General features: G+C 51.0%; 1 protein-coding gene across 6 annotated transcripts; it reads left to right on the top strand.

Moving 5' to 3' along the window:
• Positions 1 to 1,440: 1,440 nt before the first annotated feature.
• On the top strand, positions 1,441 to 27,597 carry PER1 (period circadian regulator 1). Of its 6 annotated transcripts, none has more exons than XM_077261677.1 (23): positions 1,441 to 1,682; positions 17,307 to 17,592; positions 17,693 to 17,791; positions 18,031 to 18,185; positions 18,384 to 18,505; positions 18,669 to 18,870; positions 19,508 to 19,559; positions 21,738 to 21,880; positions 22,198 to 22,276; positions 22,361 to 22,467; positions 22,576 to 22,729; positions 23,432 to 23,540; positions 23,693 to 23,824; positions 23,973 to 24,081; positions 24,156 to 24,309; positions 24,452 to 24,567; positions 24,650 to 24,841; positions 25,000 to 25,203; positions 25,288 to 26,015; positions 26,117 to 26,270; positions 26,453 to 26,645; positions 26,734 to 26,884; positions 27,078 to 27,597. In XM_077261677.1, the coding sequence occupies exons 2-23, from the start codon at positions 17,363 to 17,365 to the stop codon at positions 27,207 to 27,209; spliced, it is 3,717 nt and encodes a 1,238-aa protein (XP_077117792.1). In that variant the 5' UTR covers positions 1,441 to 1,682; positions 17,307 to 17,362; the 3' UTR covers positions 27,210 to 27,597. The 6 variants fall into 6 exon arrangements, with proteins under 6 accessions (XP_077117792.1, XP_077117793.1, XP_077117794.1 ...); XM_077261678.1 differs by having other exon boundaries at positions 1,450 to 1,682; positions 17,310 to 17,592; XM_077261679.1 differs by having other exon boundaries at positions 1,473 to 1,682; positions 17,310 to 17,592; positions 19,508 to 20,357; positions 21,030 to 21,880.

Raw genomic sequence — 27,597 nt, 5'->3', positions numbered from 1 at the left:
ACTTATTCAAATCTGTGAAAATGTGCAATTTGCCCCCTTTGATGCCAGTTCTGATGCCCAGAACCCATTTGTGCCAGGCTGGAGTGACATGGATTTCATGTGGGGCATCAGTAGGTATGTAAATCAGGTGTTAAATCAGTGGCACAAAGGCATTTAACCTCTTAAAAATAGCTGTTACTTATTCAAATCTGTGAAAATGTGCAATTTGCCCCCTTTGATGCCAGTTTTGATGCCCAGAACCCATTTGTGCCAGGCTGGAGTGACATGGATTTCATGTGGGGCATCAGGAAATATGTAAATCAGGTGTTAAATCAGTGGCACAAAGGCATTTAACCCTTTAAAAATAGCTGTTACTTATTCAAATCTGTGAAAATGTGCAATTTGCCCACTTTGATGCCAGTTTTGATGCCCAGAACCCATTTGTGCCAGGCTGGAGTGACATGGATTTCATGTGGGGCATCAGTAGGTATGTAAATCAGGTGTTAGATTAGTGGCACAAAGGCATCTAACCCCCTCAAAATAGCTGTTACTTATTCAAATCTGTGAAAATGTGCAATTTGCCCCCTTTGATGCCAGTTCTGATGCCCAGAACCCATTTGTGCCAGGCTGGAGTGACATGGATTTCATGTGGGGCATCAGGAAATATGTAAATCAGGTGTTAAATCAGTGGCACAAAGGCATTTAACCCTTTAAAAATAGCTGTTACTTATTCAAATCTGTGAAAATGTGCAATTTGCCCACTTTGATGCCAGTTCTGATGCCCAGAACCCATTTGTGCCAGGCTGCAGTGACATGGATTTCATGTGGGGCATCAGTAGGTATGTAAATCAGGTGTTAGATCAGTGGCACAAAGGCATTTAACCCCTCAAAAATAGCTGTTACTTATTCGCATGTGTGAAAATTGGTTCTCTGCCCACTTTGATGCCAGTTCTGATGCCCAGAACCCATTTGTGCCAGGCTGGATTGACAGGAACTTGATGTGTGGCATCACAAGGTATGCAAGTCAGGTGTCAGATCAGTGGCACAAAGCCATTTAACACCTTTAATACCATACCTCAGTGCCCACTTTGATGCCCATTTTTGTGCCAGCCTTCTAAATTTTGTATCTGTTTTTAAGTGTACTCACAAAAGGGCACATGACCGCATATTATTATATACTCAGAATGGTTTATTTTTATACAAAAACCTGAAAAAAACAGAAAATAAAAAATAGCCGAATAAGAAACTGAACGAATAAGAAACCAACTTCAGCATCGTCGCCGCGGTGACTGTTGTGTACCACACACTCCTGGTCTCGTGTCTCCTCACCTCGTTTTGTCCCCGCCTCTTTTCCAACCAATCACCATACAGGAGGCGGGGATAGAGATCTGGGACAGCCAATCAGCATTTGGGAGGAGTCTCTGTGCTTCTCCCTCACGTGGAGCGAGGAATGGTACAGTCAGTTCTGTCACAGGAGGAAGCGACGGAGACCGAGAGACGTCCGGACAACTGGTAACCCGGAGCACAGAGACACCCGGAGAGACGCCCGGGAACATAGCGACGCGCGGACGCAGTGACCCGGATTGCTGGCCGCAGACTGTGACCCGATACGTCACTGGTCCTCGCAGGCTTCCGGTGACCGGACAGGTCTGCGCCAGTTACCAGCACCGCCTGCAGGGGGCGACACGGAGATAACGGCTCAGGTAAGACATCGCACAATCATTATCGCTCACAGATCGGCCGATCGTCTGTTGTCATAGTTACTGCAGCTCCACAGTGATCTGGGGCAGGTGTGAGGGTGTGCAGGTTGCTGACCGGCTCCGCTCCTCTGCCGCATTGATGGGGGGTCACTTGGGGTTTTTTTCTTTAGTTTTTTGTTTACATGTTAAGCAACAAAAATCCCAATAATAAATGACCGCGAGGAGGCGCTACAGGCGGCCGCCAAAGGGTCAGCGGCTCTGGGCCACCGATCTCACTGTGAGACACAACGAGATCGCTATCCAGGACGCTGCAACGTCACGGATCGTTGTCGTTCTCCTTGCAAAGTTGCTGAGTGTGAAGGTACCTTTAGAAAAATAGGTGCCTTAGGGTATGTGCACACGTCAGGATTTCTTGCAGAAATTTCCTGAAGAAAACCGTAAATTTTCTGCAAGAAATCCGCATTTTTTTTTTGCGTTTTTTTCCCCGTTTTTTTCGCGTTTTTTTTTAAGCATTTTGCAAGCGTAATTAGCTTGCAGAATGCTAAAGTTTTCCAAGCGATCTGTAGCATCGCTTGGAAAACTGACTGACAGGTTGGTCACACTTGTCAAACATAGCGTTTGACAAGTGTGACCAACTTTTTACTATAGATGCAGCCTATGCAGCATCTATAGTAAAAGATAGAATGTTTAAAAATAATAAAAAAAATGGTTAATACTCACCTTCTGCAGACAGCTGATCTCCTCAGCGGCGTCCGTTCCTATAGATGGTGTGTGCGCGCAGGACCTTCCGCGACGTCACGGAAGGTCCTTCACACACACCATCTATAGGAACGGAAGCGGCCGCACGCACCGATAAGAGGCGGGAAGACTCCGGGGGTGAGTATATCATGATTTTTTATTTTAATTCTTTTTTTTTTTTTTTTTACCAATTATATGGTGCCCAGTCCGTGGAGGAGAGTCTCCTCTCCTCCACCCTGGGTACCGACCGCACATGATCTGCTTACTTCCCGCATGGTGTGCACAGCCCCGTGCGGGAAGTAAGCAGATCAATGCACTCCTATGTGTGCGGAATCCCCGCAATTCAGCATTTTTAATGAACATGTTGCTTTTTTTTCCGCGATGCGATTTTTTCGCGGAAAAAAATGTAACATTTGCACAAGAAATGCGGAATACACTTTAAATAATGGGAGGCATATGTAAGCGTTTTTTTTGCGTTAACTTATCACATTATAGCGAAAAAACACGAAAAATACTGAACGTGTGCACATGGCCTAACTCTAATCTGGGAGAATTGGCTTTTTGCCCAGTTTGATGCCCAGGACCCGCTGGTGCCAACCGCTTTTACCTGTGTTTGCATCCCTGTCTGTGTCTGCAGTGTGAGATCGGTGGCCCAAAGTCATGTCGTGCCCTTCACTGCCCACTTTGATGCCCATTTTTGTGCCTGTTTTATACACTTTGTAGCTGCTGTTAGATGTATTCACATCAGGGCTCCTCACTGCAGTGTGTTTATTATTGTGATATTGGATTTATATCTACTGAATACTGCTCCTATGTACAAGAATATAACTACTATAATACTGCTCCTATGTACAAGAATATAACTACTATAATACTGCCCCCTATGTACAAGAATATAACTACTATAATACTGCTCCTATGTACAAGAATATAATACTGCCCCTATGTACAAGAATATAACTACTATAATACTGCCCCTATTATATACATTAGTTAGGACTGCTCTGATACGGGTATACCTTGACGTTTGGTGGAGCAGCTTAGTATACATTTTTTTGCAAAAAAAAAAGTATCAACTAAATACCCTGTTTTTTTCCATCTTTTGAATAGCACTTGCTTATTACTGTGATTTTTTTTTTTTTACAACAGAGTATCTTTGACCTCACTGTGCTCTTTTGTGTCTTATAATACTGCCCCTATGTAGAAGAATATAACTACTATAATACTGCTCCTATGTACAAGAATATAACTACTATAATACTGCCCCTATGTAGAAGAATATAACTACTATAATACTGCTCCTATGTTCAAGAATATAACTACTATAATACTGCCCCTATGTACAAGAATATAACTACTATAATACTGCCCCTATGTACAAGAATATAACTACTGTAATACTGCCCCTATGTACAAGAATATAACTACTGTAATACTGCCCCTATGTACAAGAATATAACTACTATAATACTGCCCCTATGTACAAGAATATAACTACTATAATACTGCCCCTATGTACAAGAATATAACTACTATAATACTGCCTCCTATGTACAAGAATATAACTACTATAATACTGCCCCTTATGTACAAGAATATAACTACTATAATACTGCCCCTATGTACAAGAATATAACTACTATAATACTGCCCCTATGTACAAGAGTATAACTACTATAATACTGCTCCTATGTACAAGAATATAACTATAATACTGCCCCCTTGTGGTAATGTAGCTGCTGTCCTCGGTTCCATCCTCCCTGTTATTATGTGATGCTGTTATTACATAACGTGGAGTCAGGTGGCAGAGTATTATGTCACCGCACGCCTTCTTGCCGCTCATCCCTATGTTACAGCGGTTGTACGTGGACGGCAGGTCTGTCCCTGTGTGGGTTGAGGACTCGGGCGTCACTCTGTCATGTGATACGTCTAGGTGTATTGATCATGTAGTTTGCCTATGTAAGTGCCCTCTCTCTCCATTGGGTCTCAGAAGGTGGGGGCTTTTTATGATGTCATCAGACCGGACCCCTTGTGCTGATGACATCAGGGCTGATCGCGGGCGACGCTATCCCGCCACCACGTTGTGTATCTAGGTTTCTTTCTCTGCCCAGTATGGGTTTGATCCAAGCAGTGACGCACAGAACATCCCCCCACTCGTATCCTGCCCCAACGTATGCTCGGGTCGTGTGTGGATCCTCATTGGCTGCGCCCTCATTGGTTGCCCCACTAACCTCGCTCATGCCCCAGGGCCAGGGAGAGAACATCACAGAAGGAAGGTGAGAAGTATCGGCGCAGACGCGTGTCCCCGAGCGTGCAGGGCTGAAGACCACACCCACTGCGTTCAAAGTAGCCAATCACCTCATTTCCCTGCCCATTCGCAAAATGGCCTCCTCTGCATCTGAGGTCACTGGCGAGTGACGTGTGCAGGAGCTGAGGAGATAAGGAAGGTCTCCAGTCACTGACGGCAAGCAGAGCGCTCAGAGAATGAGAAATCATAAAGCCAAGTGTTAATACAGCTGCATCCGTAGACCCCATCAGCCTGAGGGGCGATCACTTGGTTACACCTGCGACATATTTCACTGCGAGTCACGTCAGGTCCTGAAGTTACAGTAAAAATGAGGCCGATAATGAGATGGGAGCAGAGCGTCTCCTGACAGTCAGGTCTTGTGTGGTGTTCCCGGTATACGATGGGCCCTGTGTGGCTTATCGCGTGCAGACGGCGGGCCCTGTGTGGCGTTTCCGGTGCAGACGGCGGGCCCTGTGTGGCGTTTCCGGTGCAGACGGCGGGCCCTGTGTGGCGTTTCCGGTGCAGACGGCGGGCCCTGTGTGGCGTTTCGGGTGTACGGCGGGTCTTGTGTGGTGTTCCCGGTATACGATGGGCCCTGTGTGGCGTTTCCGGTGCAGACGGCGGGCCCTGTGTGGCGTTTCCGGTGCAGACGGCGGGCCCTGTGTGGCGTTTCGGGTGTACGGCGGGTCTTGTGTGGTGTTCCCGGTATACGATGGGCCCTGTGTGGCGTTTCCGGTGCAGACGGCGGGCCCTGTGTGGCGTTTCCGGTGCAGACGGCGGGCCCTGTGTGGCGTTTCGGGTGTACGGCGGGTCTTGTGTGGTGTTCCCGGTATACGATGGGCCCTGTGTGGCGTTTCCGGTGCAGACGGCGGGCCCTGTGTGGCGTTTCCGGTGCAGACGGCAGGCCCTGTGTGGCGTTTCCGGTGCAGACGGCGGGCCCTGTGTGGCGTTTCGCGTGCAGACGGCGGACCCTGTGTGGCGTTCCCGGTGTACGGCGGGTCTTGTGTGGTGTTCCCGGTATACGATGGGCCCTGTGTGGCGTTTCCGGTGCAGACGGCAGGCCCTGTGTGGCGTTTCCGGTGCAGACGGCGGGCCCTGTGTGGCGTTTCCGGTGCAGACGGCGGGCCCTGTGTGGCGTTTCGCGTGCAGACGGCGGGCCCTGTGTGGCGTTTCGCGTGCAGGCGGCGGACCCTGTGTGGCGTTCCCGGTGTACGGGCGGGTCTTGTGTGGTGTTCCCGGTATACGATGGGCCCTGTGTGGCGTTTCCGGTGCAGACGGCAGGCCCTGTGTGGCGTTTCCGGTGCAGACGGCGGGCCCTGTGTGGCGTTTCCGGTGCAGACGGCGGGCCCTGTGTGGCGTTTCCGGTGCAGACGGCGGGCCCTGTGTGGCGTTTCCGGTGCAGACGGCGGGCCCTGTGTGGCGTTTCCAGTGCAGACGGCGGGCCCTGTGTGGCGTTTCGGGTGCAGACGGCGGGCCCTGTGGGATATGGTAATATCCGGACTTTGGCACCATACAAGGCAGCTCGGTCTGATGAATCTCGTTTCCCATCATGTGGTCAACCCGGGGTGTCACCAGATGGCATGGAGGAGATGCATTATGGGAAGACACGCCAGCGGAGGCAGTGCGATGGGGCAATGTTCTGCGGGAAACCTTGTGTCCTGGCATCATGTGGATGTGACCGCACAATACCCTCCTACATGGCAGCGATATTCCCGAATGCCAGTGCCTTTTCCGGTGTGGTCAGTCATGGTGTGATCTGTCAGCAGTGGTCAGAGGAACGTGACAACGATCCATGTGATGACTCGTCTCCAGATTCCATGGATTTCGTTGCGATCGATCATCTGTGGGATCTGCTGGGGAAACGTCTCCGACCCAGAGGCCGCACCGAGCAGCGCACAGAACTTGCTGCCCCTCGGGACACCTTGTGGAGAATCCCCCATTCACAGGTGGTTTCTGGGTCACTGGTGCCGATTGTTTGGGAGGGATCCTCGCTGTACTCTGGAGAGTAATCCCCTGTTGATTGCACATTTCCCTCCCCTTCTTGTCCTCCTCAGCCGTCAGTCACACACTCCTCCGTTACCTATATCCTGCATTCTGGCCGTGCGATTCCTCTACTTGTAACTGACGGCAGTGGTAATCTAATAAGAGTTAGCATCTCAGCCTGACCCTGTGACTGTCACCTCCGTGGTTGGCTGTGGATGGCGCATGGGCGCGGAGACGTATGATGCGGACTATGCCACGATGGATTCCCCATTGATCGTACGTCTGGGCAAGAAGTTGTTGATCCACCCTATGAACAGCTAGACTCCATCATACATGGGTGACGGCGCCAGATGCTGTTTTAGTACTGTTGTCTGAGAGCTCCAGCTACAGGGCGAGTAGTATGGACCCCAAGGTAAGGGTCATAAGGCTTTGGTACAACTCCAGCTCCCACATTACTCAATAGCCAAGCCTGGGAATATTTGGTCTCCGAGGGCAGGAACCACCCCAGTGGTGGGTGGGACGCTTAGGTGCCCTCTAGTTCCCCTGGCTGTGCCCAAGGAGTTCACATCTCAAGCTTCTTAACACAGAAACCTAAAAAAGGGGTCATTAATGGTCCGAAGTAATATTCACCAGGAACTCAGAAAAAAAAACATGTGTACGAATCGCTTTTCTTGTGAGGAATGCATGGCAGTACTTCACGAGGAGTCACCTGAAATCCTGATAATGGGCCTGGATGCACACACTAGTGTCTAACCACCCAGCATGGACCCCCTGAACTGTGTTTGAGAAGAACTTTGCATGGGTGATAACAAGATGGGATGACGGAAGGAAGCGTCATGGCCATGAGGAGGGTCCTTGCGAGGGATGCGTGAGGAGGGTCCTTGCGGACGATCACGAGGAGGATCCTTGCGGACGATCACGAGGAGGATCCTTGCGGACGAGCATGAGGAGGTCACAGATTGCCATGTGTTGTGCATATGGTCGCGGTTGCGCTAGGATAACTACAGCAACTACAGTTTTCCTCTACCTCCTTGCAGATATTTTCCATCACTCGGACCCCCACTCTTTGTTTCCACTAGAGTAGGACTTGGTGTGGTTTTCCAGGAGGGGATAGAAGACATTGCACCTCTTTACGTAATGAGTGGGACCTCGACTGAGCCGATGTTAGAAATGAGTCTATTTATGTTTTTCTCCTCTGGCTGGTGGTGGCTGATGCGTCATGTTCTGGGGTCCTGGGGGCTTGTTTGAATAGATGAGCAGCATTCGGCCTGGCACAGGGGAGACGCCGGATATTAGACATTGATGAGGAGCGTCTGTTGTGGCCGCCGCTCCTGTTTCAGAGGATGATACAGCTGGTTAGACAGAAGGATGGATGCTGGCTGTGATGGAGTATATGAGAGACTGGAGAGATGGCCGTGCTGTGAACGGCAGGAGGGCACTATGCTTTATGGTCACCCTGGAAAATCGGACTTGGAGGTTCCACTCCTTAAGTGTCTGTTTTACACCCTGCACATAGATTTGGGGGTTCATCACTTGGATTCTTCCTGGGAATCTGAGGGGAGCACTGTTTGCATTTGGGCCTGGACCCCTCTGTGCATTATGGCTGGACCCGGACCCCTTTTGACTCTGCTTTTCGTGCCCACGGTAGGGTGGCTTTCACACGCTTGTTGTGCAGTCTCCGCTGCCGCACATGTAGATTTATCCACTCCTGATTCTGCCACAATAATGACCGATCACACCCTGTGTGCAGTGTGGGGGATTCTCCAATAAGAATAAGCTTCATCCATCTGGATTTCTGCCGCATTTGGTGGAGGATGCGGGCACGGATTCATCCTCCAGGAAGCACAGCAGGCTGTCGGTCCTGCTCCGATCCAGCAGGGTGTTCAGGTCATGGCTTCAGAAAAAAAGCTGGTGGGCGCCATGAGGATGTGAGTGAAAATCACAATTTGACCATACCCTGGGACCCTGTTCCCTTCCTGTGACAACTCTGGAACCCCTGGCCATTACCTTGTATGATTAGATAACTTTGTAATTGATAGCCCCCACATTACGGAGGTAATCTGGTTTGGCGGCGGCTCTGCGGCTCACACTGCCTCGCACACTTTTACATAATAAGCCTTTATATAAGCCGTTATCATGACACCGGGCTTTATGTAAGGGAGCGGTAACCTGAGAGCAGCCGGCGCGCGTCACCTGCGTGTGGGGGGCTCGTTATGTAAGGGGCTGTGATATCAGTGGAAGATCCCCCATATGCCCCCCCCGTATCTCCTCCTGGATCTCCTCCCGGCGGTCTCTTCTCCCCCCCCCCTCCCCCGGATCTCCTCCCGGCGGTCTCTTCCCCCCCCCCCCCCGGATCTCCTCCCGGCGATCTTTCCCCCCCCCCCCCCGGCGGTCTCCTCCCCCCTGGATCTCCTCCCTGCGGTCTCCTCCCGGTGGTCTTTTCGCGGTCTCTCAACCCCCCCCCCCCCGGATCTCCTCCCGGCGGTCTCTTCCCCCCCGGATCTCCTCCCGGCGGTCTCTTCCCCCCCCGGATCTCCTCCCGGCGGTCTTCCCCCCCCCCCCTCCTCCCGGCGGTCTCTTCCCCCCTGGATCTCCTCCCCGCGGTCTCCTCCCGGCGGTCTCTTCCCCCCTGGATCTCCTCCCTGCGGTCTCCTCCCGGCGGTCTCTTCCCCCCTGGATCTCCTCCCCGCGGTCTCCTCCCGGCGGTCTCTTCCCCCCCGGATCTCCTCCCGGCGGTCTCTTCCCCCCTGGATCTCCTCCCCGCGGTCTCCTCCCGGCGGTCTCTTCCCCCCCGGATCTCCTCCCGGCGGTCTCCTCCCGGCGGTCTCTTCCCCCCTGGATCTCCTCCCCGCGGTCTCCTCCCGGCGGTCTCTTCCCCCCTGGATCTCCTCCCCGCGGTCTCCTCCCGGCGGTCTCTTCCCCCCCCGGATCTCCTCCCGGCGGTCTCCTCCCGGCGGTCTCTTCCCCCCCCGGATCTCCTCCCGGCGGTCTTCCCCCCCCCCTCCTCCCGGCGGTCTCTTCCCCCCTGGATCTCCTCCCCGCGGTCTCCTCCCGGCGGTCTCTTCCCCCCCGGATCTCCTCCCGGCGGTCTCCTCCCGGCGGTCTCTTCCCCCCCGGATCTCCTCCCGGCGGTCTCTCTCCTCAGTCTGTGTTTTCATAGGCGAGAACACGATGTTCTTGGCACCGCCTCCGTTGCTGGCCGCTGCCCAGTCCTGGCTTCTCTCTGCGCCAAAGTCCTTGTGCTCAGACGCTGGCAGAAGCGTTGGCGCCGGCCGGGAGACCCCCACACTGTCGGGAGACCCCACATTGTCCGTGGCAGGAGGGTTATTCCATGTAATACAGTGTCGGATGGGGGTGCCTAGGGCCACCAGTAACACTGACTGTGGGGGCCACTTCTCACCTGCAGACACATATTACACGACCCCCGTTCACACATTTACCTATATCTCTATATAATAATAATCTGGGCCGTTTGGTTAATGAATGATGAGATGCTGCTGTTTTCTGTACAGAGAGAACCAAGTGCATTCTGCCGAGTGCTGCCCGTACAGTGGGGCTGGGGGCCCCCGGGGACCCCCCTCTCACCCTCTGGGCCAGTCCAGCCTGATGATATAGATATATATAGATATATATTTTCTAGACAAAAGGTATAAAAGGAAATCTCTATTGTAAAAAAAAAAGTGAAATCCAAGTATGAACGTGATAAATGTAGAATTTGATGAAAAACGTTAAAGATTGGTTTTAATTAAAAACCAAACAAAAAAAAACAAAAACAACAATGTTATTAAAATAAATCATGAAAAATGACTTGATAGATCCTCTATTTTTCATTTTTCCCTACTGTACCCAGACCTGCAGAGGCTACAGTACAGTCTGTCTTCTCCGGGCCCGGCACAGTGAGGGGTCTGTGCTGCCGGCACTGCACAGGGTTAATGACAGGCGCGCTGCAGCAGCTGAGGGGTTAACCGCTGACAGCCGCACGCTCCACATTTGCATGTTATGCAGGAGCCGCTCTGCCATTGGCCGCTTTGTCTCCTCCAATCGGAGCACTCGGAGGAGGGGGGCCAGCAACGCTGCGATCCACGTGTGGGGGCGATTACTTCACTGGGCGGGGCCGGGACGTCACGGCAGCAGCAGCCTATAGGAGGGCAGGGACTGGAGGTTAGCGAAGAAGAAGACGGCGACGGGCAGAGAACGAGGAGGCGCGGAGCAGCCGGTGAGAGACTCTGGGGGGCTCCTGCGGGGCTGGCTCCGGTCTGTGGGGGCGCTGCCTGCTATCAGTACAGCTGTCAGTGAGCACAGCGGAGGGTGCGTTACAGTGTGTGCAGAGCAGCCCCACACTGAGCCCCGGATGTTACACGGTGCCGTCCTCTGCGGCGCACAGGTATGAGGACAGGTGTGTGACACCGGGGCAGAGGGCGCTCTCACCATCACCGGCTGCACCGCTCACATACAGGAGGTCACCGTCTGCACCACTCACATACAGGGGGGTCACCGTCTGCACCGCTCACATACAGGGGGGTCACCGGCTGCACCGCTCACATACAGGGGGGTCACCGGCTGCACCGCTCACATACAGGGGGGGTCACCGGCTGCACCGCTCACATACAGGAGGTCACCGACTGCACCGCTCACACACAGGGGGGTCACCGGCTGCACCGCTCACATACAGGAGGGTCACCGGCTGCACCACTCACATACAGGGGGGGTCACCGGCTGCACCGCTCACACACAGGGGGGTCACCGGCTGCACCGCTCACATACAGGGGGGTCACCGGCTGCACCGCTCACATACAGGAGGTCACCGACTGCACCGCTCACACACAGGGGGGTCACCGGCTGCACCGCTCACATACAGGAGGGTCACCGGCTGCACCACTCACATACAGGGGGGGTCACCGGCTGCACCGCTCACACACAGGGGGGTCACCGGCTGCACCGCTCACATACAGGGGGGTCACCGGCTGCACCGCTCACATACAGGGGGGTCACCGGCTGCACCACTCACATACAGGGGGGGTCACCGGCTGCACCGCTCACATACAGGAGGTCACCGGCTGCACCGCTCACACACAGGGGGGTCACCGGCTGCACCGCTCACATACACGGGGGTCACCGGCTGCACCGCTCACATACAGGAGGGTCACCGGCTACACCGCTCACACACAGGGGGGTCACCGGCTGCACCGCTCACATACACGGGGGTCACCGGCTGCACCGCTCACATACAGGAGGTCACCGGCTGCACCACTCACATACAGGGGGGTCACCGGCTGCACCGCTCACATACACGGGGGGTCACCGTCTGCACCGCTCACATACAGGAGGGTCACCGGCTACACCGCTCACATACAGGAGGTCACCGGCTGCACCGCTCACATACACGGGGGTCACCGGCTGCACCGCTCACATACAGGAGGGTCACCGGCTGCACCGCTCACACACAGGGGGGTCACCGGCTGCACCGCTCACATACACGGGGGTCACCGGCTGCACCGCTCACATACAGGAGGTCACCGGCTGCACCACTCACATACAGGGGGGTCACCGGCTGCACCGCTCACATACACGGGGGGTCACCGTCTGCACCGCTCACATACAGGAGGGTCACCGGCTACACCGCTCACATACAGGAGGTCACCGGCTGCACCGCTCACACACAGGGGGGTCACCGGCTGCACCGCTCACATACACGGGGGTCACCGGCTACACCGCTCACATACAGGAGGTCACCGGCTGCACCGCTCACACACAGGGGGGTCACCGGCTGCACCGCTCACATACACGGGGGTCACCGGCTACACCGCTCACGTACACGGGGGTCGCCGGCTGCACCGCTGACATATACGGGGGTCACCGGCTGCACCGCTGACATACACGGGGGTCACCGGCTGCATCGCTCACATTCAACGGGTGAAAAAAAGTATTGCACACCTCACCATTTTACTAACTAAATCTAATTAAAGGTCCTGCTGACATGAAATTCTCCCCAGCTGTCGGTAACGACCCGTCCAATCCACGCAGGGAAATAAATCACCGTAGATGTCATCACGATAAGTTATGTAATAATGCGACCTCCGCAGTGAGCAGTCCTGCCACTTACCGTAGTGACAGATAACATCAGCTGCTTCACCTGATGGCCTATAGAGAGCTGCCTCATTACCAAGGTGCCACACAAGAAACCTCTGTGAGCTGTCTCAACACCTTCATGACCTTATTGTTGCGAAACATTCTGATGGCATTGGGTACAGAAGAATTTCTAAACTACTGAAGGTTCCAGTGATCACTGTTGGGGCCATAATCTGGAAGTAGAAAGAACCTCATTTCACCATAAACCGGCCATGACCAGATGGATCATGCAAGATTTCAGACAGAGAAGTGAAAAGAATTATCAGAAGAGTTGTCCAAGAGTGAAGGATTACTTGTGGAGAGGTACATAGAGACCTGGAATCAGCAGATACAACTGTTTCAAAGCAAACTGTAAGTAATGCACACCACCTCCATGGCCTGTATGCACGCTCACCTCTCAAGACTCCATTGCTGAACAAAAAGTATGTTCATGCACGTTGACAGTTTGCTCAACAACATTTAGACAAATCTGTGAAATACTGGGAGGATATAATCTGGTCAGATCAGACCAAAATTGAACTTGTTAGATTCCATAATACACCAATACACCATATTTTGAGACCAAAAGGCGCTACAGATTACCCCAAAAAAACACCATACCTACAGTGAAGCTTGGAGGTGGGAACATCATGGTGTGGGGCTGTTTTTCAGCATCCGACACTGTCAAACTTCATGTAATTGAAGTAATGATGAATGGACAAATCTACAGAGACATTCTTGATAACAATCTTCTGCCATCTATCAGGATGATGAAGATGAAACGACGGTGGACATTTCGGCAAGACAATGATCTCAAACACACAGCCTAGAATGGCCGAGCCGATCATGACCTGAATTCAAGAGAAAATGTATTCAGGGAACTAAAGCTCAGAGATCATAGAAGGAGCCCACGGGGCCCTCAGGATGTGAAGAGTGTTTGTGTTGGAATAATGGATCATAATCACTCCTGAGCAATGCCTGCAACTAGTTTCTCCATACAGAAGGCTTATTGAAGTTTCGTCACAAAGGCCACGTTAAATACTGAAGTACTATATTTCAGTAACCTGTTCAATGCCTTTTCCCGTTGTCATTTCTCATTATTACACATAACGTCTGGACACCTATGGTGATCTCTTTCCTTGTGTGGATTGGACGAGCTGTTACCGACATTGGATGTGAATTTTGTGTCAATAGCACCTTTAGAAATAGATTTACTTAGAAAGTTGGTGAGGTGTTCAATACTTATTTCACTCTCTGTGCAGGGGAGGGGGGTTCACTGGCTGCACCGCTGACACATTGGGGGGGGGGGGGGTCACTGGCTGCACCGCTGACACATGGGGGGGGGTCACTGGCTGCACCGCTGACACATGGGGGGGGGGTCACTGGCTGCACCGCTGACACATGGGGGGGGGGTCACTGGCTGCACAGCTGACACATGGGTCACTGGCTGCACCGCTGACACATGGGGGGGGTCACTGGCTGCACCGCTGACACATGGGGGGGTCACTGGCTGCACCGCTGACACATGGGGGGGGGGGTCACTGGCTGCACCGCTGACACATGGGGGGGGGTCACTGGCTGCACCGCTGACACATGGGGGGGGGTCGCTGGCTGCATCGGTTCATACCTGGGGGGCCTCTGTCCGGGGCTGGAGCTTACATGTATGGCAGATGTCAGTGCATGCTGTGGGTTATGGTTTCCCATCAGCTTGAAATACAAAGGCTCCAGTCTGCAACACTAGATAACAATGATGGCTGCTACCCCCCCACCCCTGGCTCATCACACACACACACACACAGCACTGACCGTCACCGCACTGACACCGGAAGAGTCCGGGGCACCTGACAGGCTGCCGAGGAATGTGTGGGGCTATTCACATCACCAATGGCTGCTCATATGTATCAGGACGGTGAGAGTAAGCTAGTGGATCCTAAAGGCTGACCGATGGGGTGAGGTGACACTGACAGGACTCAGACTATAACCTCTGTTAAGGAAAGCTCCTAAATCTGGCACATCAGGGAATTGTTGGTGTATACCGTCATCTGTACTGCACTTATTATACTGGTTTATCCACTACTGATAGGAACAGAAGTGTCCAGGACAGGATCAGCTTTGGAGGGAGTGGTCTGTGTTCTCTGTACATTAATAAAGTAATTATAATACTGCCTCTATGTACAAGACTATACTATAATACTGCCCCTATGTACAAGAATATAACTACTATAATACTGCTCCTATGTACAAGAATATAACTACTATAATACTGCCCCATGTACAAGAATATAAGTACTATAATACTGCCCCTATGTACAAGAATATAACTACTATAATACTGCTCCCTATGTACAAGAATATAACTACTATAATACTGACCCTATATACAAGAATATAAGTACTATAATACTGCTCCTATGTACAAGAATATAACTACTATAATACTGCCCCTATGTACAAGAATATAACTACTATAATACTGCTCCTATGTACAAGAATATAACTACTATAATACTGCTCCTATATACAAGAATATAACTACTATAATACTGCTTCTATATACAAGAATATAACTACTATAATACTGCTCTTATGTACAAGAATATAACTAATATAATACTGCCCCTATATACAAGAATATAACTACTATAATACTGCTCTTATGTACAAGAATATAACTACTGTAATACTGCCCCCTATATACAAGAATATAACTACTATAATACTGCTCTTATGTACAAGAATATAACTAATATAATACTGCCCCTATATACAAGTATATAACTACTATAATACTGCTCTTATGTACAAGAATATAACTACTGTAATACTGCTCCTATGTACAAGAATATAACTACTATAATACTGCCCCCTATATACAAGAATATAACTACTATAATACTGCTCCTATGTACAAGAATATAACTACTATAATACTGCTCTTATGTACAAGAATATAACTAATATAATACTGCCCCTATATACAAGAATATAACTACTATAATACTGCTCTTATGTACAAGAATATAACTAATATAATACTGCCCCTATATACAAGAATATAACTACTATAATACTGCTCTTATGTACAAGAATATAACTAATATAATACTGCTCTTATGTACAAGAATATAACTACTATAATACTGCCCCCTATGTACAAGAATATAACTACTATAATACTGCTCCTATGTACAAGAATATAACTACTATAATACTGCCTCCTATATACAATAATATAACTACTATAATACTGCCCCTATGTATAAGAATATAACTACTGTAATACTGCTCCTATGTACAAGAATATAACTACTATAATACTGCTCCTATGTACAAGAATATAACTACTATAATACTGCTCCTATGTACAGGAATATAACTAATATAATACTGCCCCTATGTACAGAAATATAACTACTATAATACTGCCCCCTATGTACAAGAATATAACTACTATAATACTGCCCCCTATATACAAGAATATAACTACTATAATACTGCTCCTATGTACAAGAATATAACTACTATAATACTGCCTCCTATATACAATAATATAACTACTATAATACTGCCCCTATGTATAAGAATATAACTACTGTAATACTGCTCCTATGTACAAGAATATAACTACTATAATACTGCTCCTATGTACAAGAATATAACTACTATAATACTGCTCCTATGTACAGGAATATAACTACTATAATACTGCCCCCTATATACAAGAATATAACTACTATAATACTGCTCTTATGTACAAGAATATAACTAATATAATACTGCCCCCTATGTACAAGAATATAACTAATATAATACTGCCCCTATGTACAGAAATATAACTACTATAATACTGCCCCCTATGTACAAGAATATAACTACTATAATACTGCCCCCTATATACAAGAATATAACTACTATAATACTGCTCCTATGTACAAGAATATAACTACTATAATACTGCCCCCTATATACAAGAATATAACTACTATAATACTGCTCCTATGTACAAGAATATAACTACTATAATACTGCACTTTGTGTAGATGTAAGATCATAGCGGTAATACCCACTCGTCCTGCTGTTTTGGATATGGTGTGGTCTTGTCCTCGCCCTCTGTTCCTTCTTCTCCTGTGTCCCACCCCCTGACGGACTCCATCTGCAGAAGACAATTGATGCTCTTGTGTCGCCTGTCGGTGGTTTTATTGTTGTGGCTGGTTGGTCTGTACCGCTGCGGTATATTTGGGGTCTACATCGCTGGTGTGGGATGTGCGTGTTACCTGTCCCTGCAGATTAGATGTCCTCTCTCGCTGTATTGCAGGCTGTGCGTTATATAAGGGTTATGCAGGCAGTGTTGTGTAGCCGTCGGTGTCGCGGGCAGATGCCTGCCTTGTGACATAACCAGGTTGGGATTATGAGATGTAATACCGCAGTGTGCACCCGGTAGTAATGTGCACAGTGTCCTAGGCGGTGTCTGCCCAGGTCCTCACCTGCATCCTCCTTCTTCTCCTCCTCAGCAGAACGCCTCCTTTCTTCACTTGGTTAGCGCTTGTGACCGGCCAACACGCAGGGGATGAATGGGCCATGTGAACCTCCTCCTCCTCTCGGGGAGAGGGCGAGGAGAACACGGGGGAATCGGGAGATGGAAGGAACCCAACAAGATGAGACCGACACAAATAGCCACGGCTCCAGCGGGAACGAATCCAACGGGAACGAGTCACGGCAAAGCCGCAGCTCCCACAGCAGCACAAGCGGCAACGGCAAGGACTCCGCCATGCTGGAGACCACAGAGAGCAGTATAAGGTGGGCTGGATGGTCGGCATGGGGGTCCTTGGGTTTTGGTCAAGTGTTGTCCCATAGGTTTCTTCACTGTATAGAAACGTATTGTCCTCTCCTTCTATAGTACAAACTCTCAAAGCCTGTCGCCTCCGAGCAGCTCCATCGCCTACAGCCTCCTGAGTGCCAGCTCCGAGCAAGACAACCCCTCCACCAGCGGCTGCAGGTAAGTCTCCAAACCGAATATTCAGAGCTGTAGTCACAATTCAGCTTAGCCAATATCTTGAAATGCTCTCCGGAAGCTTCAGACTTTGTAGATGAGGACATATTCGCTCAGTACCAGTAGGCTGCCGGCTGAGTGTAAAGCCGGTGATGGTCCTGCACAGTATCTCCCCTCGAGTCATCACAAGACCTCCGGTCTCTTCTATCTCCTCTCACGTCACTTTTCCACTGTTCTACCCACAGTAGTGAGCAGTCCGCCCGCGAGAAAAATCAGAAAGAGCTGATGAAGGCCCTGAAAGAGCTGAAGATTCGTCTCCCATCTGAAAAGGGGGGAAAAGGAAAATCGGGGACCCTCGCTACGCTCCAGTACGCACTTTCTTGCGTTAAACAAGTCCGAGGTCAGTAGTCGTGGAGTGCAACCTTGTTTGAGCTGTGGCAACTGTTGGGCTTTCTGAGCAGCTTGTTGACATTGAGCTCTACAGTGTATTATTTATTTATTTTTCTTTAATCAGAAAGTCGTACAGTTTATGTATTAATTATCGAGTTTCCTAAAAATATTTGGGAATATCTATGCCATTTCTTACTTCTCCTCTCAGCAAATCAGGAATATTACCAGCAATGGACCATTGATGAATCTCAGCCCTGCAGCCTGGACATGTCCAGCTTCACCATCGAGGAGGTGGAGAGCGTCACGTCAGAGTACACGCTAAAAAACCCAGTAAGTGTGAAGAAGATCCTTGTTGGAGTAGAAAACCAACCCTTCATGCGTGTCTTGTAGCGCCCTTCAGAGGCTGACATGGGTAGAGGAGTGGAGAGAACAGTGCAGTGAAGTGAGAGCAGTAGGAAACATTTGTGCTGACTCTTCTATGCCCGTATCACAGGACACCTTCTCGGTGGCGGTCTCCTTCATCTCTGGTCGCATCGTGTACATCTCAGACCAGGCCTCCCTGATCCTGCACTGCAAACGGGACGTGTTCAAAGGTGCCATCTTTGCAGAGTTTCTGGCTCCGCAGGACGTCAGCGTGTTTTATGGATCCACAGCACCTTATCACCTTCCATCCTGGAGCAGCTGCACCTCTGGAGGTAAAGCTTGTCTGTTCTCCACATTCCCTGTCTAAGCCACACCCCCGAGTACATTAGTGCCCTCCCTCTCGAGTACATTGGCGCCACACCCCCGAGTACATTGGCGCCACACCCCTGAGTACATTGGCGCCACACCCCCGAGTAAATTAGTGCCACACCTCAAATGTACTTTTCACATTATAAATAGAATACTGCTATGCGGTGCCCAAATACCTCTATTTTTAATTTTTATGTCCAGACACACACTTGCTTCTATTTTCGATCCCCTGTTGTAGACGATCTAATTTATTTTCCGAGTTCTAATATATTTACCTGGTTTTCTAGTTGTCCTGCGAGTTCTATCCCTGGTGGTTTGTAATAATTTCCCTGGTGCTTTAGTTGCTTAGTTTGGATTATTTTTGGTGACTTATAATAATCTCCCTGGTACTCTAGTTACCTAGTGAGTATTATTCCTGGTGGTCTAGTGGTTTATGATTAACGTCTGGTCTAGTGGGTTAATAATACTTTTCTTGGTGTAACGGGATGATACATTCCCAGGTGGCCTAGTGGTTGTTATCTAGATTCAGTCCCTGGAATGGTGTGAGATAATGATGACAGCGATCGGTTTACTCTCATCCTTTTTTTCTCTTTACTACAGAGACGGCGTCCATGGACTACACGCAGGAGAAGTCTGTGTTCTGCCGGATCAGGTGGGTATTGTACAATCTGGGAGTGATGGAAAGTGAATTCACTCATTTATAATTACTTTACACAGAGAGAAGTGCTGCCCCCGTTATACTGCGCCCCCTAGATACTGACGACACAAGCCCAGTGTATACAGAGGCGGAGCAGGACTGACCAGTATACGCAGTGTGTGCCAGCCCCACTCCTGGCTACTAATTACACTGCCAGCCCTGGTGGTCTAGTAGAGTAGTAATACAGTGCTGGACGGAGGGATCTATTAGTATACACCCTGGTGGTCTCGTTAGTGATCTGTGGAAGGATGGATCTATTAGCATAGACCCTGGTGGTCTCATATTAGTGATTTGTGGATGGAGGGATCTATTAGTATACACCCTGGTGGTCTCGTTAGTGATCTGTGGAAGGATGGATCTATTAGCATAGACCCTGGTGGTCTCATATTAGTGATTTGTGGATGGAGGGATCTATTAGTATACACCCTGGTGGTCTCGGTAGTGATCTGTGGAAGGATGGATCTATTAGCATAGACCCTGGTGGTCTCATATTAGTGATTTGTGGATGGAGGGATCTATTAGTATACACCCTGGTGGTCTCGTTAGTGATCTGTGGAAGGATGGATCTATTAGCATAGACCCTGGTGGTCTCATATTAGTGATTTGTGGATGGAGGGATCTATTAGTATACACCCTGGTGGTCTCGGTAGTGATCTGTGGAAGGATGGATCTATTAGCATAGACCCTGGTGGTCTCATATTAGTGATTTGTGGATGGAGGGATCTATTAGTATACACCCTGGTGGTCTCGTTAGTGATCTGTGGAAGGATGGATCTATTAGCATAGACCCTGGTGGTCTCATATTAGTGATTTGTGGATGGAGGGATCTATTAGTATACACCCTGGTGGTCTCGGTAGTGATCTGTGGAAGGATGGATCTATTAGCATAGACCCTGGTGGTCTCATATTAGTGATTTGTGGATGGAGGGATCTATTAGTATACACCCTGGTGGTCTCGTTAGTGATCTGTGGAAGGATGGATCTATTAGCATAGACCCTGGTGGTCTCATATTAGTGATTTGTGGATGGAGGGATCTATTAGTATACACCCTGGTGGTCTCGGTAGTGATCTGTGGAAGGATGGATCTATTAGCATAGACCCCGGTGGTCTCATTAGTGATTTGTGGATGGAGGGATCTATTAGTATACACCCTGGTGGTCTCGTTAGTGATCTGTGGACGGAGGGATCTATTAGTATAGACCCTGGTGGTCACGTCAGTAATCTGTGGATGGAGGGATCTATTAGTATACACCCTGGTGGTCTCGTTAGTGATCTGTGGAAGGATGGATCTATTAGCATAGACCCTGGTGGTCTCATATTAGTGATTTGTGGATGGAGGGATCTATTAGTATACACCCTGGTGGTCTCGGTAGTGATCTGTGGAAGGATGGATCTATTAGCATAGACCCCGGTGGTCTCATTAGTGATTTGTGGATGGAGGGATCTATTAGTATACACCCTGGTGGTCTCGTTAGTGATCTGTGGACGGAGGGATCTATTAGTATAGACCCTGGTGGTCACGTCAGTAATCTGTGGATGGAGGGATCTATTAGTATAGACCCTAGTGGTCTCGTTAGTGATCTGTGGACGGAGGGAGGTCCGGCCTTCCCCGGTGATGTGAGCGCGGTGTACGTATTCTCACACCGGTGTGTATGAAGAAGGGTGACTGTACAGAGGTGGGGAGGACGCCATTCACACGGCCATATACATACACTCATCCCCCCACGCTCTGGAAGAACCTCTTTCTCACTTAATCGGTCTCCTTCTGCCACGACACAAAGGACCCTGTAATTAACAGAGACACGACGTGCATCATTCTCCCCTCGCTCGCCCCCTCTGCAGATCGCTGTGTGTGAGCTCCTCTCTCCGCCCCGGTGGGTGTATCCGTGTCGCTGACACATGTACGCGGAGGGCACCGGCTCTGGCACCGCCAGTCACACCAGTGTCCTGCAGACCGGGCTGGAGCGGCGGCGGCACACACACGACAGCCCCCTATTCTCCCTCCTCTGTGTCTCCATTTCACCCCGTTGTGTCCCATCTCTGCCCCTCCACTGTCGCCCTCCACGTTATCGTGCCCCCTTTGCTGCTGTGGTCTCCCCGGCTCTGGTCTTATTGCAGGTGTGTGTTTTCAGTGGGGGCCGAGAGCGGGATATGAATCTCCGCTATCACCCGTTCCGCCTCACCCCGTACCTGATGAAGGTACGAGACTCGGAGCACGCCGAGGGTCAGCCGTGCTGTCTGCTGATCGCCGAGAAAATCCACTCTGGATACGAGGGTGAGACGCCAAATATGTTATACTGATGCCAAGTGATTATTTCCTCTCCAGTCACAACCATAGCTGCATTTAACCCCTTCCCGACGTAAGGTGTATAAGCATACCCTCGGCCGTGTTCCCCACGTATGGCGCAGGGTCAGCTACTGAGGCCGGTAACCGCATCCACCATTTGTCAGTCTCTGGCTGCAGTTCATGGTGCCAGAAATGTCTCTGCAGATTTGGATGTGACTGGAGTATAGCTGGGGGATTAATATAAGAGATTTGGGAGGGAGGACGCCCAGTGTGGTTTCTGCCTGACCGGCGCCTGTCGTCCGCAGCCCCCCGCATCCCTGCAGATAAGAGGATCTTCACCACCAGACATACGCCGAGCTGCGTGTTCCAGGAGGTGGATGAGAGGTGAGTGTATTACGCCTCCGTCCTCCTCAGTCCGCCCCATCCCAGCGACCACCGGCCTCACCCTCTCCTTATTATCTGTGGTAGGGCGGTCCCTCTGCTCGGATACCTCCCGCAGGACCTCATCGGGATGCCCATCCTCTTCTTCATCCATCCCGAGGACCGGCCGCTCGTGTTGGCCATTCACAAGAAAGGTAACTCTGCCAGACGCCTGCCGCTCGTCCAGCGGGTTCCCTTAGGGTAGTCGCCCAGTAGGGCACTGGGCGTCATAATGACCGACCTGTTGTCTTCTCACTCTCCAGTTCTGCAGCAGGCGGGGCAGCCTTTCGACCACTCGCCCATTCGTCTGTGCGCCCGCTCCGGGGAGTATGTCACCATCGATACCAGCTGGAGCTGCTTTGTGAATCCGTGGAGCAGAAAAGTTTCTTTCATACTTGGAAGACATAAAGTTCGGACGTGAGTAATCCCCACGAGGTCGGGGGGCCCATATCCTCTTTTCTGCGTAGTCTCACCCGGACGTGAGTAATCTCCCCTCCCCACGAGGTCTGGGGGCTCATATCCTTTTTTCCGTGTACTCTCACCCGGACGTGAGTAATCTCCCCTCCCCACGAGGTCGGGGGGCTCATATCCTCTTTTCCGTGTACTCTCACCCGGACGTGAGTAATCTCCCCTCCCCACGAGATCGTGGGGCTCATATCCTCTTTTCCGCGTACTCTCACCCGGACGTGAGTAATCTCCCCTCCCCACGAGGTCGGGGGGCTCATATCCTCTTTTCCGCATAGTCTCACCCGTACGTGAGTAATCTCCCCTCCCCACGAGGTCGTGGGGCTCATATCCTCTTTTCCTCGTACTCTCACCCGGTCGTGAGTAATCTCCCCTCCCCACGAGGTCGGGGGGCTCATATCCTCTTTTCCGCATAGTCTCACCCGTACGTGAGTAATCTCTCCTCCCCACGAGATCGTGGGGCTCATATCCTCTTTTCCGCGTACTCTCACCCGGACGTGAGTAATCTCCCCTCCCCACGAGGTCGGGGGGCTCATATCCTCTTTTCCGCATAGTCTCACCCGTACGTGAGTAATCTCCCCTCCCCACGAGGTCGGGGGGCCCATATCCTCTTTCCCCTTTTCTGCACCGTCTCACCCGACCGTTCTTCTGCAGGAGCCCTCTCAATGAAGACGTCTTTACAGCACCCAAAGGGGCAGAGATGAAGTCCCTAGATCCTGATATTCAGGAGCTGTCCGAGCAGATCCACCGGATCCTGATGCAGGTACGGCGTTATGGGGGGCTCGCACCTTACATTCAGTGGTCATCTCATCGTGGGGGCCACAGTCTGACGAGTCCGGTCATGAAGTTGTGAGCGCTTGGTTTTCTGACATTTGGATGATTGACTTCAATCGTTTTCCCCCTTATCTCTTGCAGCCCGTGCACAACGCTAATCCTGGCGGTAACGGCAGCGGCGGCAGCAACACCTCCCAGGAACCATTTCACTGCAACGCTTCATCCACTGACAGCAACGCCATGGTCATCGAAGAGGGCACAGACCCCAAACCTGTGAGTGGGAGACTCCGAAATCACAACATACCTGTGGCCATTGATAAAACCGAGCGCTAGCAGTCTCCTTCCATTGCTGGGTGATACAGCTGTCTGCCCCGCCCACTGTAGGGCGGTAAAGTTATAGGTTTGTGTATTTACGTTGCAGATGACATTTCAGGAGTTCTGTCAGAACGTGCATAAGGTGAAGAGTCAGGGTCAGCAGATGTTTCTGGGGTCCCGGGTGATCCGCCCGCACCACAGAGGACATTTTCAGGGTATGTGCGGTTTCAGAGAATCGTTGTCCGTTTGAGACATTTATCTATTTTTTACACTGCTCCTTTTCTCTTAGCTCTCGCCCCTCCTCGCACCGTTCTCGCTGGTGCAGACAATGCACCGCCCGATACTGCGCCCAGCCGCCCTCAGTGTGTCCCCGAGGAGCTGACGCGGAAGGAGACCTCAAACTACTCGTATCAGCAGATCAACTGCCTAGACAGCATCATCCGGTGAGGGCAGACCCCAGCAATGCTCCGTTTGCGCACTGCCGTCGTCCCTTTGCGCACCTACGCCATCCCTTTCCGCTCCGCCGTTATCCCCTTGCGCACCGACGTCGTCCCTTTCCTCTCACTCTTCCTTTCTCTCCTCTAGGTACCTGGAAAGCTGTAACCTTCCCAGCACTGTGAAAAGGAAATGTGGCTCTTCGTCCTACACGTCCTCAACCTCGGAGGAGGAGAAGCAAAAAACCGGCGAGAGGGACAAAGAGGGTGAGAATCCGGACAGTTGGAACCGGGAAGACGCAGGAGAAGAGAAATGAGGTTTCATACGCCCTGTTGTATGTTTCTGCAGACCCTTCAAACGGTCCACGGCAACGGCCAGAACTGCGCCCTCCTCCTACGCCCTCCGCAGTCGGGTCTGCTTCTCTCGCTCCGCTGCCTCCATTACCGCCCAGCAAGGCGGAGAGCGTGGTTTCCATCACCAGCCAAGGAAGCTTTAGCAGCACAATCGTCCATGTAGGAGACAAAAAGCCACCAGACTCGGGTAAATCTCTAACGTAATACCGTGGATTGGGGGGCAGTGGAATTCCCGCAGGAGTCTGTGCCAATAATTGTGCGGTGGTGTCATCCATATTGGATACGTACTAACAAGTTTCATCATCTCTTTCCCTCATCTCCTCTATTGCTGACAAACATCCGCAGGCGAAATGGTTCCTTTGGAAGAGCCCTCATGCCCTGTGGCACCTCCGATACGCCCACTGGGCCTGACCAAAGAGGTTCTGTCGGCCCACACGCAGCGTGAAGAGCAGGCCTTCCTCACCCGAGTCCACAATCTCAGCCAGATCAGGGTTTTTGAGCCGATCCCTGTTGGTGTTTGGGACGAGCAGAACCAACGCGTTCAGAGAGGTCAGTTCTTTATTTGGTTTGATATTTCTATTTTGGCACATTTTTCGTACTTTTTTTTTCAAATTTTTTTTCCTAATTCTACAGGCATTAAGGCTTCACTCTCCCACCAGCAGCATGCCGCTCACAACCCTTCTACCCCATCACAGGAAGGTGGGAATACAGGGGGACGTCGGAGCAAAAGCAGGAAATCAAAAGCCAAGCGACCAAAGCAAGGCAAACCGGCATCGCCAAGCACCATTCCTACAGCCCCTCATCCGGAGCTGCAGCTCCTTCCTCCTCCGCCCCCAGGCATTCCTAGTTATCCCCTTCCCATGTTTCCTCCCCGGGCCCCTGCTCCTGAACCTACACCTTCACTCCCTGGATACCCTCTTGTCACCCCGATCGTAGCCCTTGTGCTGCCCAATTATCTTTTCCAGCCTCCGCCAGTGCCACCTCCTTTTTATCCCGGAGTCTCTGGGTTTCCTCCCTTTAATCCCACACCCGACACGCCGACCGCAGCTTCTGAAGTTCCACCTCAGACTCCGGCTCCTCCTCCTGCACAACCCATGGCGACTTGCCCACCTCCATCGCGCTCCTCGTCCCCTCCCCAGCGATTATTCCCATCACGGTGCAGCTCCCCGCTGCAGTTAGACCTGCTGCAGATGGAGGAGCTCCCGCAGCCGAGCAGTGGAGGAGCAGGAGTCGCCGCTGCTCCTGGAGGGGAATGGGAGACTGAAGAAGATAATAAAGGAGGAGCGATCCCTGGGAGTACCACCGCCGGCGGAACCAAAGCTGGGAATGGAGAAGACGTCAGACAGCCCGAGAACTGCATGGTGAGGCTTTCACATATCACTTACGTTTCCACCTGTCTGATGACCCCTTTTGGTTGTCTGGACTTCGTCTTGTCCATGACCTTCACTCCTCAACCTCTCAGGGCGATCTGCAAGAGTCCTCATCGCACAACGACGCTCTCTCCAGCTCCAGCGATCTGGATTTGCTTCTCCATGAGGAATCTTGGTCTGGCACCGGATCCGCTGCCTCAGGATCAATGGGCTCTAACGGAGGCAGCACATCGGCTTGTGGCACCCGTGAGTATCGTCAGGAGAAATTGCTTGGCCACAATGGCATGTGGTGCGAAGCCAAAAGCTCTCCAATGTATGGACTTGTGTGCCAAGACGTGATCCCGAGACGTAGAAAATTATTTTACTAATTTACATATTTGACTTTTCAGAACTTTATGCCTAATCGAATCCTTTCTAATTTCCCCTAGGAAGCAGCGAGAGCACCAACACCAGCAAATATTTTGGTAGCATCGACTCTTCGGAGACCGACCTCAGAGTCAAAAAGGCTGAGAGGGAAGAGGTGGAGCAGAAAGTGATCAGATACGTCATGCAGGACCCTCTGTGGCTTCTAATGGCCAACGCGGATCACGAGGTCATGATGTCCTACCAGCTTCCATCGAGGTTAGACCCTTTAGAAGTACGACTGCTCGTTGCCAAGGTGTGGTCTTGGGACGGCGCCTTCTTACGTAAGATAAATCCTTCTTCACAGAGACCTGGAGAGCGTCCTGCAGGAAGATCGTGAGAAGCTTCGACAGCTGCAGAGGAACCAGCCGAGGTTCAACGAGGAGCAGAAGAGGGAGCTGGGGGAGGTCCACACCTGGGTCCGTAAGGGCAGGTTACCCCACGTCATCAACATCACAGTGAGTTTACACCTGGATGTGAGCGGGAGGCTCTGTCTCTAGTTATCTAGAGCGGCGGTTGTATCCCCCCCCCCCCTACAATGTTGCCTTTTCAGATGTCGCCCATCTGATTCTTGTCCTAGCCCTCAGACACGCAGAGACCTCCACCCACCTACATGCTTTAGTCGTATTAACCCGGTGTTGTCCTCTTCAGTCCTGCACAGGCTGCTCCCCGGATGCCCCCAATTACGAGGAAGATCTGGATTTGTCCATAATGATGGAGGAGGGCGAGGAGTGCAGAGCGGGAGGCGAAGAAGCCACAAGGGATATGGCGGTGACGAGCTGAGCCCCTCCACCCATTTCTCCATTCCAAGCTGCCTTATGCATATATCCATGCTACAGTGATTCATGCCAGGAGCGGCGGGAGGAAGGGGGCGTGAAGACTTCTTACTACACCGCCAACTCCTCCTATGTGACTTAGACATGGAAACACAGGACCCTCAAAAAACTGTTTTATCGAACGTGATCTGTGCGGACTGCAGATACGCGAGTGCTGCCATTTTTAAATATGAAGAACAGGATGGATGTGTCTTTATATATATATTTTTGTAAACTGTCTTAATTTATTATCTTGGCCGTGTGTGACGGGCGGGGGACGGGCTGGTCGTGGTCTTATGTCCGACATTTGTACAGTTCTGTAAATAAAAAGAAAATATCTTCTGTTCTGCTTTTTA

The sequence above is a fragment of the Ranitomeya variabilis genome, chromosome 5 (genome assembly GCF_051348905.1).
Source record: "Ranitomeya variabilis isolate aRanVar5 chromosome 5, aRanVar5.hap1, whole genome shotgun sequence".
Taxonomy (NCBI): Eukaryota; Metazoa; Chordata; class Amphibia; order Anura; family Dendrobatidae; genus Ranitomeya; species Ranitomeya variabilis.
This window is presented reverse-complemented; position numbering and strand designations above follow the sequence as displayed.